The sequence below is a fragment of the Trachypithecus francoisi genome, unplaced genomic scaffold (genome assembly GCF_009764315.1).
Source record: "Trachypithecus francoisi isolate TF-2019V2 unplaced genomic scaffold, Tfra_2.0 Lachesis_group4, whole genome shotgun sequence".
Classification (NCBI taxonomy): domain Eukaryota; kingdom Metazoa; phylum Chordata; class Mammalia; order Primates; family Cercopithecidae; genus Trachypithecus; species Trachypithecus francoisi.
Window position 1 is genome coordinate 79,547,924 of NW_022681469.1, and position 20,364 is coordinate 79,568,287.

General features: G+C 39.3%; 1 protein-coding gene across 1 annotated transcript; it reads left to right on the forward strand.

Moving 5' to 3' along the window:
* The first annotated feature begins 16,978 nt into the window (after positions 1-16,978).
* LOC117073113 lies at positions 16,979-20,042 on the forward strand. Its single transcript, XM_033193648.1, has one exon. The coding sequence runs from the start codon at positions 18,090-18,092 to the stop codon at positions 18,867-18,869; it is 780 nt and encodes a 259-aa protein (XP_033049539.1). The 5' UTR covers positions 16,979-18,089; the 3' UTR covers positions 18,870-20,042.
* Positions 20,043-20,364: the final 322 nt, after the last annotated feature.

Here is a 20,364-nt window from a genome sequence, read left to right on the forward strand (position 1 = left end):
GAATGACTCCTTTTTATTAAATATAAAGACTTTTTCACTGTAAAATATACTAAATAAATATGCTGTAGAAAGTGATATTTGACAATGATTTCAAGCAGACACATTCACCAATAATCTTGACACAGTTGTTCCTGACCAAGGACTATCACATGAAACAAATTTTAATTGTGTGCCACATTTGCAGGAGCCCAAATGTGTTATTTTGCATGTATAAGCCATGAGAGAGGGATAAAGAGGTGGTCTATTTCAGTGGTTCTTCATCGTGTTGAGTGCATGTGGTATTTCTACTTGTTTCAAAGGGATCTCATATTTAGCCTTTATTTTGCCCTCTATTTTGCTTTTCTGTACTTTATCAGTGCCATTTGAGAGCAAGAAACCCTTAACCCCCCAAATGTTGAAAAATTGTTATAGAAAATGGTGTAGAAAGAAGAAAAAAGATTGAATACAAAAACCCTTAATTACATTTTATATGCAAACGACTTCTAATCTATTGTTTATTACATACACAAATTTGTTTTCATTATTTATTATTATTTATATAATTATATATATTTATATATAATACATTTATATATAATAAATAAATAAAATTATTTATTATTTTCTATCTGGATCTACCATCTTGGGTTACTAGGATTAGAATAAAATACATTAGTTTTTTCCATTAAAACTAATATAAATATTTTTCTTTTAATGTTTTTGATTCAGTGGCAGGGTTTTAAGGAATGAATTGAAGTTCATCAGGCAAACGATAGGTATATTCCATAGCATGACTGTATCACAACTTATCCATTCTATTGTTGATGAATATTTTGGTAGTTTTCCTCTTTCTGCAATTAAGAATAATGTTTCTAAAATTATCCTGTATAAGCTGTTTGGTGTGCACAGATTCACACTTCTGTTGGGTGTAAACTTAGGAGTGGTTTTTCTGGATCACATAAACACATGTGACTAATAGATAATGCCAATGAATTTTTAAAAATGCTTGTAACAAATTACATTCCCACAAGTAGTATATGAGAGTTTTAGTTGTTCAAATCTTTGCAAACATTAGTTATTTCTGTATTTAAAATTATATCCATTCTGGTGTGTATGTCAAAATCATTGTTATTTTAACTTGCACTTTCCTGAGAAGTTGAGCATCTTTTCATACATTTATTGACCATTTAGATATTTTCTTTTGTGAAGTGTTTGTTCTTTTGCCTGTTTGTCTGGCATATTTCTATTGATTTGTAGGTGTTCTTATACATTCTGGATACTGGCCCTTTGTTATTAGCGTTACAATTATGTGTTCTTGCCATGCAACTTGCCTTTTCACTCTACTAGTAGAGCCTTTTGATAAACGGATATTCTTAACTTTATTGAAGCCCAGTGTATCTATTTTTCCTTTATGGTTTGAGTTCTCTTGTGTTGTTAAATAAATCTTTGCCTACCTCAAGGTCACAAAATTGCTTTTTTTAAATGTTATCTTTGAGATACTTGATTGTTTCACCTTTCACATTTACATCTACAATCCACCTGGAATTGATTTTTTGGTACGATGCGAAGTAAGGGTCAAGTTTCATTGTTTTCCATATGGATACCCAATCAACTTAGCACCATTTTTTGAAAATACGACGCTCCGTCACTTCTCTACAGTGCCATATTTGTCATAAATCAAGAGACCATATATGTATGGGTTTGTTCTGGGCACTCTACCCTGTATTGATCTGTCTATTATGTATCAGTAGCATATTAGCTTAATTCTTATAACTTTATCGTAAGTTCTGATAATTGGTAGAGGAAATCCTCCAACTTTGTCCTCTTTATGCTTGCACTGGCTATTCTTGGTCTGTTGCATTTTACTGAAACTTGAGTGTCAGGTGGTCACCTTACACACACACACATATACACACATACACACATGACTGCTGGAATTTTGATTGGGATTGTATTGGAAATATAATTTAATTTTCAGAGAATTGATGTGGTATATACTTTCAATTATTTATATCTTTAATATCTTTTGAAAATGCTATGTCATTTTCTGTATACAAATCTTATTTATCGTTTATTAATTTCTAAGGATTTGAGTTGTAGATGCTATTGTAGACTACAATACTTCATTGTTTTAAAACTAATTGTCCAGTTTTTTGATACTGGGATAGAGAAATACAATTGGTTTTGACACGGTATTCAGTGACCTGCTAAATTCACTGATTAATTTCTATAACTTATTTATAGATTCTTTGGATTCTCTACATTCTCAATTATGTTGTCTGTGGATAATGACAGCTGTATTTCTTACAGTCTCCCCTTAGCCCAAAGGTGGAGCTCTTTGAGGTCCCAGCCTAAAGCAGAAGAGGGTGATTTAATCAGTTCCTCAACCTTAGTAGGCCTTGGACTCTTACTTTGGTCTCCCCAGCCCTTCAAGGCTGCTATTGTGTAATGTAGTCTCTCAGCTGTCTCTTCCAGATAGACAAAAGCTAACAGGCAAAAGCCATCTCTGAGTTCTCTCTTCTTTAAATCTTGACCTGGTTATTCCTCACTGTTCTGTTAGCTCTTTGATGCATTTATTTATGTATTTATGTATATATGTATGTATGTATTTATTTATTTTGAGGTAGTCTTACTCTGTCGCCCAGGCCGGAGTGCAGTGGCACAATCTTGGCACACTGCAACTTCCACCTCTTGGGTTCAAGCCATTCTCCTGCCTCAGCCTTCTGAGTAGCTGGGATTACAGGCCTGCACCACCATACTCAGCTAATTTTTGTATTTTTAGTAGAGACGAGGTTTCATCATGTTGGCCAGGCTGGTCTCGAACTGCTGACCTCAGGTGATCTGCCCGCTTCAGCTTCCCAAAGTGCCGGGATTACAGGCGTGAGCCACTGCACCCAGACTCTTTGATGCTTTTAAAACCTGTTTAAAGTATTTTTAAAAATTTAATAACATTAAAAATATTTCATCCAGTATTTTTCAATTTGTCTTCAGTGAAAATATTGATTTTAATTACCTAGCCTGCTATTATTAAAAGCAGAAGTTCATTGGATATTTTTCTATGGCAGCCTTGGGAAAGAAAGGATGCCAGGTTTCAGGACTGAATTCTTACGTCTATTTGGGAGCAAAGAGATGAGTCATGGTGACGAGGCCTGACAGAGCCAGGTCAGAATGACCTTCTGGTTTTTGCTGTGCTCTGAGATTGCAATGCTCATGTACAAAGCTAAAACTGTAGAACTTTGTATACTGAGAATGGGTGTAAGAAATACTCCTGAATGCATGTGGAAACACCTTTCTTATCTATGCTAAACCTAGTTGATTGGAGTTTACCCAAAGCTTCTTTCCTTCAAGCATTCATGTTTATTTTTAGTCCCTGGGACTACAATGTCACATGAGAGTCAGTTCAAGGAAGTGAAATTGAGTTCCAAATTGGATAGTATGGATGAGCAGATATGAGCATGATAGAAAAGGCCTTTTACATGTTTAGGAACCAGGGATTCATTGCGTGTGTATGTGTGTGTTGAGACAGGGTCTCCCTCTGTCGCCCAGCCTGGAATGCTGTGGTGTGAACACAACTGCAGCCTTGACCTCCTAAGCTGAAGTGATCCTCCCGCCTCAGCCTCCTGGCTTCCTTAGTAGCTGGGACCACAGGTGCACGTCACCATGCCTGGCTAATTTGTGTATTTTTTTGTAGAGACCTGGTCTTGGCATGTTGCCCAGGCTGGTCTCAAACTCCTGGACTCAAGCAATTCTCCCACCTTGGCCTTCCAAATTATTGGGATTGTAGGCACAAGCCACTGCACCTGACTGAAATCATTTGCTGAGTAGACTTATTTATTTCACAGCATTTGCTAAGTCATATCTACAAATACAGTCATGTGTCCTTTAACAATGGGGATATGTTCTGAAAAATTCATTATTAGGCATTTTTGTCGTTATGTGAGTATCATAAAGTATATTTATGCAAACCTAGATGGTATAACACACTATACATCTAGGCCATATGGGATAGCCTATTGCTCCTAGGCTCCTAACCCATATAGCATGTTACTGTACTCAATACTGTAGGCAATTGTAACACAGTAGTGTTTGTGTATCTAAACATATCTAAACAAAGAAAGTACAGTAAAAATACTGTATTGTAATCTTATGGGACCACCATTGCATGTGTGATCTGTTGTTGACCAAAATGTCATTATGTGGTGAAAGACTGTAGCTAACACACAGAAATAATTCTGCTGTATGGGGACTTAACTTGAAATGGTATTTATTATATGGTATTTATCATAATGGAGTTTTAGCTATCATAATTCTGGGCTGGGTTTTCCATGTATAGTATGCATTCTGATGAGATTCCATCTGAAAACACGATATAAAACCTTACGCTAAGCAGCACACCTTAGGGAGGACTGAATCCAGTCATAGACCATCGCTGAGTCTTCTTAAAATGTTGCTCCTCCCCGGCTGGGCACGGTGGCTCATGCCTGTAATCCCAGCACTGTGGGAGGCCGAGGCGGGTGGATCACGAGGTCAGGAGACAGACCATCCTGGCTAACACGGGCGTGGTGGCAGGTGCCCGTAGTCCCAGCTATTCGGAAGGCTGAGGCAGGAGAATGGCATGAACCCGGGAGGCAGAGCTTGCAGTGAGCCGAGATCATGCCACTGCACTCCAGCCTGGAGGACAGAGTGAGACTCCGTATCAAAAAAAAAAAAAAAAGTTGTTCCTCCCCTTGCCTTCCACTTTTGAAAAATACTCTAATCTCCTTGTTTGAAAAATACTCTATTCCACAAGGAAGCATTACCTCTTTAAAAAAATTTTTTCTACCAAAAAAAAAAAAAAAGATAAAACCCATCTTTCAAGAGCTGAAGGATCAGCAATCAATTCAAATTTTCACATGAAAATGGCTGAAGGCCTCTGGGAGTCTGTTGATCCAGCAATCATCCAGCTTTAGTTGATTCAGGGACACCTGAGCACTGGAGAGTCAACCTTTCTCTTTCTTTTCTAAGACTCCAAGACTTCGTATGTTCTTCTTTAGCTATTAAGGAAACATGGCTTTTGACTATGTGTGCACTTCCTATGTAGGGGTATTTTGCAGTGTTATTAGAGGCAGAATTTTAAGGAAAATAGAGATTTGCAATGACCATCTGTTATAAAGTTAGAAAGAGTCCAGTTTAGGTTATCACTAATCCCACACCACAAAAATATCTGGTTGAATGGTCATTACTAACATTATTCATGGAGATTCAAGCTAAATATAGTTAGTTCATCCTACTAGGACTCATCCTACTAGGACTAGAACCTATCCTTTGCATCTAAATGTTGTAAATAAACCTTTAATAAATAGTTATCAATACAGTATAGAATAGTATATCCAGAATGCAGAAAGATCCTTTCAGGCTATGAGAGCATTTTGAATAAAATTCAGCTATGAGATGTGAGATGGAATAAGTAACAACAGCAGCAACATGCACGAAAGCCTCAGACAAACAAATCGCTCATGCACGTATTTGTGAAAGTATCTCCTTCCCATACCCCCAACAGAAATTATTATTTAATTAAATGGGCAAAACTTTGAATTAAATTGATCTTATGTATTGAACTCTATGGCCAAGAAAACCACCTCTGTTTTATGTGGTGGTAAACACACATAAATAACGGAAGTCAGAGAAATAGGATGAATTTATATTTCTAGTTGGTTTGAGAGAGTTTACAAATTGTGTGGGTTTGAAAAATAAATACTTACAACCACATTTTATGCTATCAGTTTGATATTTCAATATAAATTGAATAAATCCTCAATGTACCTTTTGTTTGCTATTACCCTTTGTAGAATAGTACCAAATAAAGGTTTTCAATAGGGAAGACAACGGATGTCATCAGCACAAAGAGAGACATGATTCTCACATTAAAGTGCCTTGGATGGCAATTAAATCAACAACAAAGCACTGATATAGAACCCTGAGATTCAAACGTCAGAGAAATGTGAATAATGCACAAAATCATGGTTAAAATACCAAATTATAGTTTCTTTGGAATAACATTGTATATAATGCCAAAATATGACAAGTATTACTGTCATGTGATATTGAGATATCTTGAGGCAATACACTGGGATAAATTCATTTTAACTGAAACCAGATTTTCAAAATTTATAGCTCCTGTAATATATACAGACAGAATACTTCTTGTAACACATGATTAAATATACTCCATTTGGAGGGAGAGAAAGACAAGGGTTGGACATTTAGGCACTAAGGGTGGCCCTGTAAAGAAAATAGGGAATCAACAACTCTGAGACCCATGTAAGTACCAATGCTTTCTAGGATTATAAACCACTACCTCACACACTCAGACAACTAACTAGTATTTCCATTACTTCCCACTGTCTTCCAACTGTTTCTTTTTATTTCTCCAACTAGTGTTGGGCAAAGTAAAAGTTGAATACCCAAGCAGGCTTTCTTCCATTGCCACTAAGTCCCCACAAAGTTGCTTGAAGGATGTCCTAATATATATGACTGGAAGAGGGAGCAAGAGGCTTGGAGGGACAACTATGGTCAATGATGATATGACAGTCACTGGGGACACAGAGATGGTCAAGGCAGAGTTCTTGTCTTTAAATTTTCCATAATGAGTTGAGAAGACAAATATGTTAGCAAATAATTGTAACCACACTATGTTGGTCATGATAAAATAGATTTGTACAAAATAGGGGTATACGGGATGGGGAAGGAGTAAGGTGGAGGTGAGTGGTGGGGAAGGCACAGGGAGAGCCCAGAGAGAGGTATCTTTTGAGCTGAATCCCTCAGGCTGAGCAGGAGTTCTTTAAGCAGAGAGAGGAGAAAAGGCCTTCTGAGTAGCAAGCATATGCCAAGACCTGGAGATGTTTAACAGATCAGAGTACAGGTGTGATGCTGGGAAAACCGGTGAGGGGACTGGAGAAAATGCACAGGACTCAAAAGGCTGAGGGTCACAGGCTCAGAATTTAGATGTTGTCCTATAGGCCAGAGGGACAAATATAAAGGCTCTGAACAGAAGCGTAAAATTATTCAATTTGCTCTTTGGAAAGACCATTCTCTTTGCCTCATTGAGAGCTGATTGAAGAAAAACTAGGGGAACAATGACTAATTGGGAAGTCATTGCCAGAAACCAGGATTTGAACTAGGACAGAGGTGTGGTAGAGAAAGGTGTCAGGATAACTACCAAATTTCAGGCTTGAGTCACCAGCAGTTTATCACTAGGATAGGGAATGCAGGTTTGGAAAGATAATCATTTGAGTTTTGGACATGCTACATTTGTGGTCCTGGATGATAGCTTGGTTGACAGATGATAGTGTAGAGTATGGATAGAGGGAGGCTCAACTTGGCATTGACTTTACAGGCAGAGGGATATTCATCCAGATTGACTGGCAAGTACCTCTCTGGAAAATGGTTATCTCCTGTATACAAAGCCCAGGAGGATGGGCAGCTTTCCTCCCTTCTACTGTGCGGCTAGCATCACCCCTCTACCCCAGCACTGCAATGGATGTGTAATTTGAAAGAAAAATAACCTGTGGGAGTTAGTGGGGTGCCAGTCACTCTCAACCTCATGTTAAATAGACTAATAAATAGCTGAGTTCATCTTAAATTTGGAGGAAGTGGGAGGAACTAGTTTTGGGATACGGGAGAAGCTGCAATTACTGGATAGTGGCAACTAGACAGCCAGGGGTGCATGACACCACCCAAATTAGGGGGTTAGAATAAGGGAATGCCAACTGTCAGGAGGAATAAGTCTGGACAGGGAGGTGAGAGGGTCCCATTATAGTGCTTTGGAGTTTTGTCCCTAGAGGGTCCTGTTTACTGCATTGCTAATAATCCCCCACAGCTGGAGCATAACACTCGTGTACCAAGTACTTTTAATTTAAAATAGATATGACCATATCTGTGAGTCCATTTTACAGATGAAAAATCTGAAGCTTGGACAGTTGAATAACTTGCTAAGTGGCATAGCCAGATCTTTCTGCCTACAAAGTCCACAATACTCTTTGTACTGTATCATATTGGATCCTGAGAGGAGAGAGTAAGAAAATTAATAGGATGTGTGAAAGTGTTAAAGTAAGAAGAATGAGTAACATTATTAAAATGTGTTTGATAGATATAGGTCCTTGGAAAAGATGTTGCCATTACTTCTCATTGCAGTTCCTGTGTTCAAGCCTCTTCCTAGATCCTCAGATCTCTCACCAGCATCCTAAGGATTGCATTTGAGATAAGGCAAATCTGAAAATAATAATTTTACTTCTTCGAGATATCAGTCACTGGTTATTAGCATTCCATCTAGTGGCTTTGCTTCTCAAATTTATCTACCATGGAACATATTGGCAGTGGGAACATGTTGTTGACAGTGCTATGTTATAGAGAATATACAGAGTGAAGGCTTATCATTTTCAATGTCCTTAAATTTCATGATCTCACATCAATCCTACAAGATGACAGATTTCAGAGTTAAGGAAATGGAGGATCAGAGAGGTTAAGTGACTTGCTCAGACCTACACATCTAGTAAAAGTTGGTGCCAGTACTAGAAATAGAAGTCTTCTGACTTACTGGCAATATGCTTTCTGAGATATCACACAGGCAGGGTGTGGAGAGATTGAGAGAGAGATGAGGGGATGGGAGGGAGAGGATATATAATAGAGAAAAGGATTGCAAAGCAAAAGCTAATAAAAATCCAGGGAACATGGAATCAACAACTTCTTTGCTTTCAAATACATCATTTTGTTTTTCATCCTTTTGTTTTGCCCACTGTTTTCAAAGATTTTTAGACTCAAGATTTCAGTGAAGAGCCACTTGAAGTAGCCACACAGGCTGTCACTAAAGGGCTCTGGAGATGGGGAGTTAATGGACCCCAGAAGTGTACTGCCGCTGCAGTCATGCACAGCATCAGAGCTACAATTTCCATGCTGGTAATGAGCTGAGCATGCCCCATGGTCTGAAACAGATCCACGGTAAGATGCTACTTGATGCACATAATAGCAACTGTGAACAGCATACCAGTGGGGCTGACTCTGGGCCTGGGATCCACTGTGGCACAAGTATTGCCAATGAGATTTAAATATTCCCCTTGAGAGTCACTGTAGATAGGGCACAGGACATGGGGAGAACTGTTGCCCCTTGGATGGCAGTTCCTTTTACTCATTGGCTTTAGTGGGTGTCAGTCAATGTTCCTTACTTTTCAAAGAGCAATGTTGAATCTCTATCAAGTAATACAGCCAGGAGATCCTTCCAGTCTTTCCTGCAGCAGTTCAACAATTCTCAGGAAATATTTATTTCTGCTTATTAATAATGTTGACCAAGGATTAAGCATTCTTATTTCTGGGCTTTTTCTCTCCCTTGAGTTGTCTCTTTGGACAGGGAGCAGAGATGGCACCCAGGCATTCCTACAAAACTTAATTGCTCCTTTCCCCTGGTTGTCTTGCCTGCCACTGCTATTGAAGCCAGGCTAATTAGTTTCTTCCAGAAATATCCATCCAAATCTGTACTAGTCAAATCAAAATATATTTATAATATAGCTTTCAAGGTACAGGGAGAGCATTGATCCTAATATCTGTTTCCCCTTGAATGCCAAGATGGAAAAAAAAAAACCGTTCCAGTCAAATATCCCCCCAAAAAGAGCATGTCAAAGTATTAAATGTTCAGTGATAGCAAAATAGTTAAAATCCTGTGGTTGCAGCAGACTCAGGGTCATTACTTTTGATTAATATTTTCCTTTTTTTAAGAGGCATAGTTAATATAAGTAAGTAGACCAAGGAGGATATTTAAAATATATCCATAGATCGCCTTTTGTTAAGATCTTTAACCCTGGAAAATCATGTCCATAATTGTAGCTCATTATCTTAATTAGATCTGTCCTACATTATCTCACAATTTATTCTCATTACTTCATAGGTGATCAGCCTTTTGAAAAGGATGTGAGCAGAATTTGCTGATTTTTATTGTGATAGTGTCTGTCTTCTCTTTCAAACTCTATTTAAATCTTTTGGGTATAATAATGGTGATGCTATATTTAATTAAAAATTACATTAGAAAGATATTAATATTCATTCTACTGAATGAACACAGGATTAACTCAAGAATTAAAATCTCTATAATGGCTAATGAGGTGAACTATGCTGGGATGCCCATAAAAACAGAGATGAATCATAAAAATGGCTAAAAGTCTGAAGCTTTTCATCCTATTGTCATGCTATTTGTATGGAAAGCAGGGCTCGCTGCTCACAAGTCACTTGAACATATGCTTGCCCCCAAGAGAGTGATGGTACCTGATGTTCAAGTTGCAGCTTCTTAGGATCAAGATTGTGTTGTCAGGAAGTTGTACCTTCTCTCTTCCTCTAACACTCTCACTCGGGTTAAAAATACGAGGAATCGCTGTTTTAATACCTTGTCAGTTAACATGGGTTTATATCTTTTGAGGTAGGAAATAGATACAACACTTTCAGTTTTCTGGTTTGTAATACAGCTCGTAATATAGGAGAAAAAATACAGTTGAAGAAGGCAGAATTTGGCTATTGATACAAAATAGGAAGGGAAAATTGCAAGATTAAAATTATTAGCAACTATGTGTGGGGCAGTTATCTCTAGATGAGACATCACTGGGCAAATGCTGACACCTTCTGGGGCAGGTTGGTTTAGAGGGAGAAACAGTCCCATGGTAGGGCAGATAATTAGGATTATGGAAGTTCACTGTCAGGAAACATGCTCATGGGCAGCTTGCTCATGGCGGAAGGGAGTTCAAAGTAGAGCAGCGCAGGGCCTTGTGAGGAAACCATAGCTGAAAGACCAATGGGCTTGGTTGGCTATAGTTGATGAGTTTCTAGATAATCGTTTTGTAGCAAATGTGGACAAAAATATGGAGTACAAAATCAAATTTTGTTCTATCCTAAAAGTATCCTTGGAAGAGAGGTAAAGTGTGGTGGAAAGAACTCTAAGCTGAATCAAAGAAATTTGTAGTCCTTCTTCATTTATAAGCCATTAATCAAATTGCTTAACCACTTTGGGCCTCAAATTCTTTATCTCTGAAATTAGAAGGTTGAAGTAGAGCATGATCACTAAGATCCTTACAGCTCTAGAGTTCTAGGAAACTTATGGAGAAGGTAACCAAGTTTATCCCACACGAACAGTATTGCAATAAAAGTAAAAATACCAGGTATGGTAGATTGAACGTAACAAGGCCCCAGGCATTGCCCTCTTAGAATCTGCCTCCCATGCAATTGACTATGCAGCTTTTCCCACGGAGGTGGAGTCTACATTTGAATCTGGGTGGCCTTGTTACTTGCTTTGGCATATGGAATGGGATGCAAGTAATGGTGGTCCAGGTCCAAGTTTAGGCTTCCAGAAGTCTTGCTCTTTTGCTGTTTCTCTGACCCCTGTCTCCACTGACAGGACAAGCCTGAATTAATTTGCTGGAGTAATGAGACATGTAGAAGAAAACTGTGTCATTTCAGTCAAGGCTACCTCATTCAGCAAACCTCAAGCTGGTTTGTTAGCTGATCACAGACACATGAGTGAGCACAGATGAGATAATCCAAGCCCAGCCTAGATTACCAGAGCTGCCCAATCTACCCAGACCTATGAGAAATAAGAAATATTCCTTGTAATAAACCCATAAGTTTCAGGGGTTTTCATATGATAAAAGTTAACTGATATGTAAGGTCCACTTGTTCACCTAATAATTCAGTACCCAGTAAAATTCTCTCTCTCTCTCTCCCTGACTGTGACTATTTTTCAGGGTCCTTAGGAAATATTTCCCAAGTATTCATGAAAAGTCTTACTTGCCAAATAGCACCCACAGGGTCCTACTGCCACTTCTGCTGGGTGCTGTTGATTCAATTGGGCATGTTAATACTCTCTTGGTGGCAGCTGTTGCTTCTACCTTTTTCTGCTTTGCACTGGGGAATCAACAACAAGTGCTTCAAGATGCCAAGGCTTTTCTTGAAAAGAGGGTAGTGAAATTGCAGAAATGCCTTGCTCCTCACTTTTTGCTATTCTCTGTTACATGGTTACTAAAGCTATGTCAATATGCTTAATGTCTTAAGGAAGTTTACATTAAATACATTTTAGGTTTTACTTATGGTTCTTTGTTTCTCCAGGACCCTGGGCCAGGGAAAGTAATGAACGAAGATGCCACATTATGCCCAGAAGTACTTCTCTCATTCAATGATAAAGGCTTTGTTGTTGGGTCAACTTTTGTTATGCTCAACTCTTCCCTTCCTGAGGATGAGCTCTTTCTCAGGAGGCTCTTATACTCCCAATAAATGCACTGCTATAAGTTTGCCATATCATATGTAACACATACGTGGATGTGTTTGAACTCTGGCTGAGGATGAAGTTATGATGTCCCATTGCAGTTATTTTGAAATCTTCTTCCTATATCCAGAGAGAGGGGCACTAAGAGCCCAGAGATAGGTAGTTAAACATAACCTACATATCATCTGCTCTTCATTGCAAAATGTCTGTGTTTGCACATAATACGTTAACATTTTCAGCTTCAGCTCACTTCAACCTAGACATTTATGGGATCTTTTCAAACCTATCCTTCTCCATTTATCCACACCACAAAATTTAGTGATCAGCATAGACCCTGATAAAACTTTTGTAGGGAGAATGAGGATGGGGTTTTTATTGCACAATATATTAATCTAACTTCAGCTATGCTGGGATAATAAATAAACCCTCAGATCCTAATGACTTTGTATAAATAATAAGTATTTCTCTCTCATGCAGAATCTGATGAAGCTCTGTTTTGTAGCTATGCCATCTGGATCACATAGTCTCCAAGGTGAGCAGAGCAGAGGAAGACAAAGAGCAGGGCAAGATTGAGGTGGAAGTTACATGTCCTTTGTGCTTACTTTCTGCTGGCCTCATCTGGTCGCATGATCCCACTCAGATAGGTGCATGGGTGCTTGGAAAATTAGAAAAACATGTGAATATTTGGTAGGCACTTACAATCTCTGCCAGCGTCTGCCCTTCTAATCAGCAAATTTTCAATTACTTTTTTCTTCACCCATAAGGCATCTTAATCCAGCCTCAGGGGAGACATCCTGATGTCCAATCTAGTCACTATATCAAGCTTAATGGGATTCATTGTCCTCTCTGTCATGTCTGCATGAGGCTCTTCTTGATCAGGTGACCTATGAACTGAAAGAAAGAATATATCGTTGTCCTCTACTGTCTATACCACTGCATATAGAGTGGTGGAAAGGAACAGAACAACCATGGTATACATCTCTATTTGAAAGGGGATGATTAGAGACACACAACAATGATAACATGTCACTGGTCAGACATGGTGAAAGTTCCGTTATGCAGGGGATGGTAGTAAGTTTTCCTTAATTAGGCCTTGGTTCTGGTCCTTGAGAGGCATTCTTTTATCCATTGTCCTCTATGGCTGCAAGTTGTGCCCTCCAAGATATTCTTTCTTTTCCATTACTCTCTTCCACCACTTCTGAAGTGGGTGAGGGGGAATATGTCCTCCTTGGGGGCTGCACAGTTTTCTCAGTAAACTTCTTTCCCACGGAACATTGGCAGCTTAAGGGTAATAAGTCTCAAAATGTCTGTGGCTTTTTTTAGTCCAGGCTCATGATTTATTTAACCAATGCAATTCCCTCAAACACACAGTAGGCTTCTGATCTATTTGCTTTAAATAACTTTCATGTGATACTAACCACACCTAAAGTTCTTTTCTAGGCATAATTCTAAAATCTGCTTTGTTTCATTGCTTTCTCACTTCTGTGCATTTCTCTCTCTTCTATATAGGGGCTATGTTGAACATGTCTGACTAATAGGTAGAACGTTCACACACTTAATCTGTTTGTACACTTAATCTGATCCTTGTCCTAAGTCATTTCATCCAATGGGGACATTTCACTGTGATTTTGTGGCAGTCTTTTGAGATGCCAAGTCTTACTGTTTAAAGTCTAGAAGTAGTCACTTTTCCAACTTGCAAACTTCAAAATTTCTGAACGATTTTTATCCCTTTCATTTCTGTTTGCAAGTCAGCCAGGGTTTTCCTGAGCTTATTTCATTATTGCAATCCTCTGCCAAACACAGCCAACGTTCACTTTCAATATTGTTTCCCTAAGTCATTGGGCTCAGAAGCCACACGGTCTGCCTCCCAAATTACCACAGAATTTTAATTTTTGCCAAATGGTTTCCTACTGCTTAAAACGAATTGCCATTTTTTCCAGCCTCCAACATTGGATTCTTCACTGCCCTCTGCCTAATTGCTAAGTCATTGCTACACATTTTAGGTTTCTTTGTGATGGCCTCTTATCACTGATAAAGATTCTGAATTTGATAGGATAGGCTAGAATATGCTGTGAAAACAAATTGCCCATTTCAATTCACTTGCTAAACAATGAAATTATCTTTTTGATTCACACAAAATCTCCTGGTTCCTGTTTGATTTCACTTTGGTCTGTGGTTGTGTGTATTGGAGAAGTACAAATTGCGGGGCAAATGGAAAGGAAGTTCAAGATGACATTTTGCTTTGCAAACTCGGAGTATATGTTGGTACTATTGCTTAAGTATGGTATATTTATTTGTATGTTTACATAGCGTGACTGCCTAATGGCATTAAAAAATCTATTGTGCATGGTTCACTGGTTCCCCTCCACAGAGAAGAACAATGAGTAAGAACAGAAATAGGACTATATTTTATCAGATGAACCAAGGTGAAAATTAGCAAAAAAAAATCTGTGACAGTACATATATAAAATAAAATTTCCCCTTAAGTTATAATCATGTTTATACTTTTTACATATGTAACTAAATGAATGTGTGCTTTCTTCTAGTGGCTTATTGGTGGAAAATAAACACAGATGTTTTTGTTTTATATTTTACAGCAATGCTTTCAGTAACCTGGAGAGGTACACATGCTGGTATAACCATTATCTTTTTTTTTTTTTTTTTTTGAGATGGAGTCTCGCTTTGTCGCCCAGGCTGGAGTGCAGTGGCCGGATCTCAGCTCACTGCAAGCTCCGCCTCCCGGGTTCACGCCATTCTCCTGCCTCAGCCTCCCGAGTAGCTGGGACTACAGGCACCCGCCACCTCGCCCGGCTAGTTTTTTTTTTGTATTTTTTAGTAGAGACGGGGTTTCACAGTGTTAGCCAGGATGGTCTCGATCTCCTGACCTCGTGATCCGCCCGCCTCGGCCTCCCAAAGTGCTGGGATTACAGGCTTGAGCCACCGCGCCCGGCCAAACCATTATCTTCATTTAATGATGTGGAAACACCTACCACAGGTCCTGGCACATTGAGGGTCTTGAATAAATTCTGTCAGGTGAGTGGACAAGTGCACAAAAGGTTGAAGGAGTGAATGAGGCAGGTTAAATGACCAGTTGTAGATTGGTTACTAAGTGACACAGCCTAACTGAGTTTTCTAATGTTCCACTAACCCTGCCTCCAAGCAGCTCCAGAATGTAGCTTACATTTCTGCTATAAATATTTTCTTTAGAGTTTTGCTGATGAATTGAAGTTTCATAACAAGAAGAAAGCAGATGGCTTTTGGGAGGGGCTCATACTTGCTCTTTTAACTGTGTTTCTGTTTTGCTTGTTTATGCAGAGTGTGCACAAAGGTTGCCAGAACCTTAATTTCAAACTGCATCATTTAATAAAATACAATAAGGAGAATTAAGAAGAAAGGCTGCAGGGGAACATCCTGCTTATTATCTCTGTAATGAGAGGACTATTTTTTCTCCCATCAGTTGCCAATGATGAGGTTTTTTGTTTCCTTTTGTGCGGGCACAATTGTGATATTCAATGAGAGGAGTGCGAAGTGCCACTTTACAGCCAAACATTCAATTCCTCCTAATTCACAAGGGAGAGAAGGATCAAGTCGTGCAGCTGGGAGGTGATGTTTCTTCCCAGCAGCTGTCATTGAGGAGACACGTGCAAACCATAGAAGTCATTTGTCACAAGAACCCCATCCAGAATTTGCTATGTGCGTCTCACTTGCTAACGTGACATGAAATACTGAAGCTTTCAAAATCAAGTACAGAGACTTTGTTGTGTTGACATGGGCAAAATGAAATGAAGAGCTGAGGCAATTATGTGGATAAATCAGGCCAAAAATATCCAACCATTGAGAGGAAAAACTTCCTTTGGCTCAAATTATTCAGAGCGACTGTCCATGTTCATCAGTTTATCAGGATAATGAATTTTATCCTATACTTTACTTTGTCACTATAGATATATCTTTTGTCTATGAATTGGAATGACTTTGTGATATTTTACTTCACTGAAAATTATAATAGGAGTTGAATGAGCAAGCACTATGTTAAAAGATTGCTACTGCAGCTATGATAATAGTCCAAGAGAATTTAAACCACATTATTCAATAGCTAGCAGATATGGTTATTGGAATGGGGGTAGAGAGGGAGACATGAAATCTGTTGAGGATCAAATGCTTGTAACTAATCTGTCTTTCCCATTTAGCATCCTATTATCCAAAAATATCTTGGTCTGTATCTCCCGGCTGGTTTCCTGGTCATTTGACAACTGGTTAAATGAGCCTGAAAATTTCATCAGGTTTCATATAAAGAATAATATATTATACTTATATACATATAAATGTATATCTTTGTGTATTTTTAATATCCCTTATTTATCTACAAAGAGATGAATGTTTGAAATATGTGACGGATAAGCAAGGTCAATTCTTGTGTCTGCTCATGCATTGGCATTGAACTTTCTGCTTGGAGTCCTTAGCATATTCCGCACTTGAGCCATCCTTCTTGTTTCTTCATGCTTCCAGAAGCACTAGAATCACAGGCAAAAGGGCAGGAGCTTCTCCTTGGGGCAGAGGGAGAACCTCTGAGCACCTAGCTACATTACCCTGGGTGGTCTGGTCCTGCCAGAGTCTCTTAAACATTAGAGACAACTCACCATTTGGAAGTTACAAATCATGAAAGTGTTCACTGAAGCAAAATGATACCACATAAGAAATAAATGCCTAATGTTGATGAACATTTTAATCTTTATTATAAAATTATAACATAAAGAAGAATCCTGAAGAATGACCATAAGGCTTTTGTCACAATAGCACTGTAATGGAAATATAGGTGTGTTTTCTTTTCTTTCTTTTTTCCTTTTTTTGAGACGGGGTCTTACTTTGTCATCCAGGGTAGCGTGCAATGGAGGTATCATGGCTCACTGTAGCCTCGACCTCCTGGGCTCAAGCAATCCTCCCACCTCAGCCTATTTGGCAGCTGGGAGGCAAGCATAACCACATCCAGCTAATTTTTTGTAGAGATGGGGTTTCTCCATGTATTGCCCAGGCTGGTCTCGAACTCCTTGGCTCAAGTGATTCTCCCACCTTAGCCCTCCCAAAGTGCTGGGATTACAAGCATGAGCCACTACGCCTGGCCTACGTGTGTGTTTTATGATTAAACAAGAAATACACACAATTATCAGGACAGAACAAAATAAAGAGAAAAATACAAATTACCTGTAATTCAACTACCCAGAGATAATTATTTTTTATGGACTGAATGGTGTTCTCCAAAATTCATATGTTGAAGCCCTAGCCCCTGATATGATTAATATGGTTTGGCTGTGTCCCCACCCAAATCTCATATTGAATTGTAACTCCCACAATTCCCATGTGTCATGGGAGGAAACTAATGGGAGGTACTTGAATCATGGGGGCAGGTCTTTCCCATGCTGTTCTTGTGATAGTGAATAAGTCTCACGAGATCTGATGGCTTTAAAAATGGGAGTTTTCCTGTATAAGCTCTTTCTCTCTTTGCCTGCTACCATCCATGTAAGAAATGACTTTTTCCTCCTTGCCTTCCACGATGATTGTGAGGCCTCCCCAGCCATGTGGAACTGTAAGTCCATTAAATGTCTTTCTTTTGTAAATTGCCCAGTCTCAGGTATGTCTTTATCAGCAGCGTGAAAATGAATTAACACAGTAAATTGGTACCAGTAGAGTGGGGTGCCGCTGTAGATACCCAAAAATGTGAAAACGACTTTGGAACTAGGCAACAGGCAAGGGTGGAACAGTTTGGAGGGCTCAGAAGAAGACAGGAAAATGTGGGAACGTTTGGAACTTCCTAGAGACTTGTTGAATAACTTTGCCCAAAATGCTGATGGCGATATGGACCATGAAGTCCAGCTTGAAGTGGCTTCAGATGGAGATGAGAAACTTATTGGGAACTGGAGCAAAGGTGACTCTTGTTGTTTTAGCAGCATTTTGCCCCCATCCTAGAGATTTGTGGAACGTTGAACTTGAGAGAGATAATTTAGGGTATCTGGAAGAAGAAATTTCTAAGCAGCAAGGCATTCTAGAGGTGACTTGGGTCACCACTTGGGTGCTGTTAAAGGCATTCAGTTTTAAAAGGGAAGCAGAGAATAAAAGTTCAGAAAACTTGCAGCCTGACAATGTGATAGAAAAGAAAATCCCATTTTCTGAGGAGAAATTCAAGCTGGCTGCAGAAATTTGCATAAGTAATGAGGAGCCGAATGTTAATCCCCAAGACAAAGGGGAAAATGTCTCCAGGGTATGTCAGAAGTCTTCACAGCAGTCCCTCTCATCACAGACCCAGAGGCTGAGGAGGAAAAAGTGGTTTTGTGGGCCAGGCCCAGGGTGCCTCGCTGTTTGCAGTCTAGGGACTTGGTGTCCTGCATCCCAGCTGCTCCAGGCAGGACTAAATGGGGCCAAGGTATGGCTCAGACTGTTCCTTCAGAGGGTACAAGCCCCCAGCCTTGGCAGCTTCCATGTGGTGTTGAGCCTGCTGATGCATAGAAGTCAAGAATTGAAGTTTGGGAACCTCCACTTAGATTTCAGAGGATGTATAGAAATGCCTGGATGCCCAGGCAGAAGTTTGCTGCAGGGGCAGGGCCCTCGTGAAGAACCCCTATGAAGGCAATGCAAAAGGGAAATGTGGAGTTGGAGTCCCCACACAGAGTCTCTTCTGAGACACCACCTAGTGGAGCTGTGAGAAGAGGGCCATCACTGTCCTCCAGAACCCAGAATTTTAGATCCACCAACAGCTTACACCGTTTGCCCAGAAAAGCCACAGACACTCTATGCTAGCCTGTAAAAGCAACTGGGAGGGAGTCTGTACCCTTCAAAGCCTGGATGGGAGACATAGAGTTAAAGGAGATCATTTTGGAGCTTTAAGATTTGACTGCCCTACAGGATTTCAGACTTGCATGGGGCTTGTAGCCCCTTTGTTTTAGCCAATTTCTCCCATTTGGAATGGCTGTATTTACCCAATGCCTGTACCCCCATTGTATCTAGGAAGTAACTAATTTGCTTTTGATTTTACAGACTCATAGACTGAAGGGACTTGCTTTGTCTGAGATGGTGGACTTTTGAGTTAATGCTGAAATGAGTTATGACTTTGGGGGAATGTTGGAAAGGCATGATTGGATTTGAAATGTGAGGACATGAGATTTGGAAGGGGCCAGGGGTGGAATGATATGGTTTGGCTGTGTCCCCACCCAAATCTCATCTCTAATTGTAACTTCCACAACTCCCATGTATCATGGGAGGAAACAGTGGGAGGTAATTGAATCACAGGGGTGGGTCTTTCTCATATTGTTCTTGTGATAGTGAATAAGTCTCATGAGCTCTGAAGGCTCTAAAAATGAGTTTCCCTGCACAAGCTTTCTCTCTCTTTGCTTGCTGCCATCCGTGTAAGACATGATTTGCTTCTCTTTGTCTTCCAACATGATTGTGAGGCTCCCCAGCCATGTGGAACTGAAAGTCCAATTAAACCTCTTTCTTTTGTAAATTGCCTAAATGGGTATGTCTTTATCAGCAGCATGAAAATGGACTAATACAGTGATAGTATTTGGAAAGGGGCCTTTGGGAGGTAAACAAGATTAAACAAGGTCATAAGGACCCTAATCCAATAGGATTTGTGCCCTTATGAAAACAGGGAGAGACAAACCAGAGCTCATTGGCTATCTCTTTCATGTGGGGACACACAAAGAAGGTGGCCATCTACAAGACAGAAAGGTGATCATGCTGGCACCTTGACCTTGAACTTCTAGCCTTTGGAACTGTGAAAATAAATTTCTGTTTTTTAAGCCACCCAGTCTACGGTATTTTGTTATGGTAGTCCAAGCAGACTAACACACCACTGTTAATATTTTTACATCCTTTTATATTTTAATGTTATTCTATACTAAAATATACATCCAGCCATCAACACATCCATCCTTATGTACATATAAAGATGGCATTATACCCAATGGTTTACATCAGCACTGTATGATAGAAATATATTGTGAATTACATACGTTAATCACATACATTTAAAAATTTTTTAGTGGCCACATTGAAAAGAGAAAAAATGAAAACATGAAATTAATTGTAATAACATTTTAAATTTAACCCAACATAGCCAG

Bases quoted from the DNA above. Each gene is read 5' to 3' on its own strand.
- LOC117073113 (XM_033193648.1), top strand. From the start codon at position 18,090: ATGCTGATGGCGATATGGACCATGAAGTCCAGCTTGAAGTGGCTTCAG.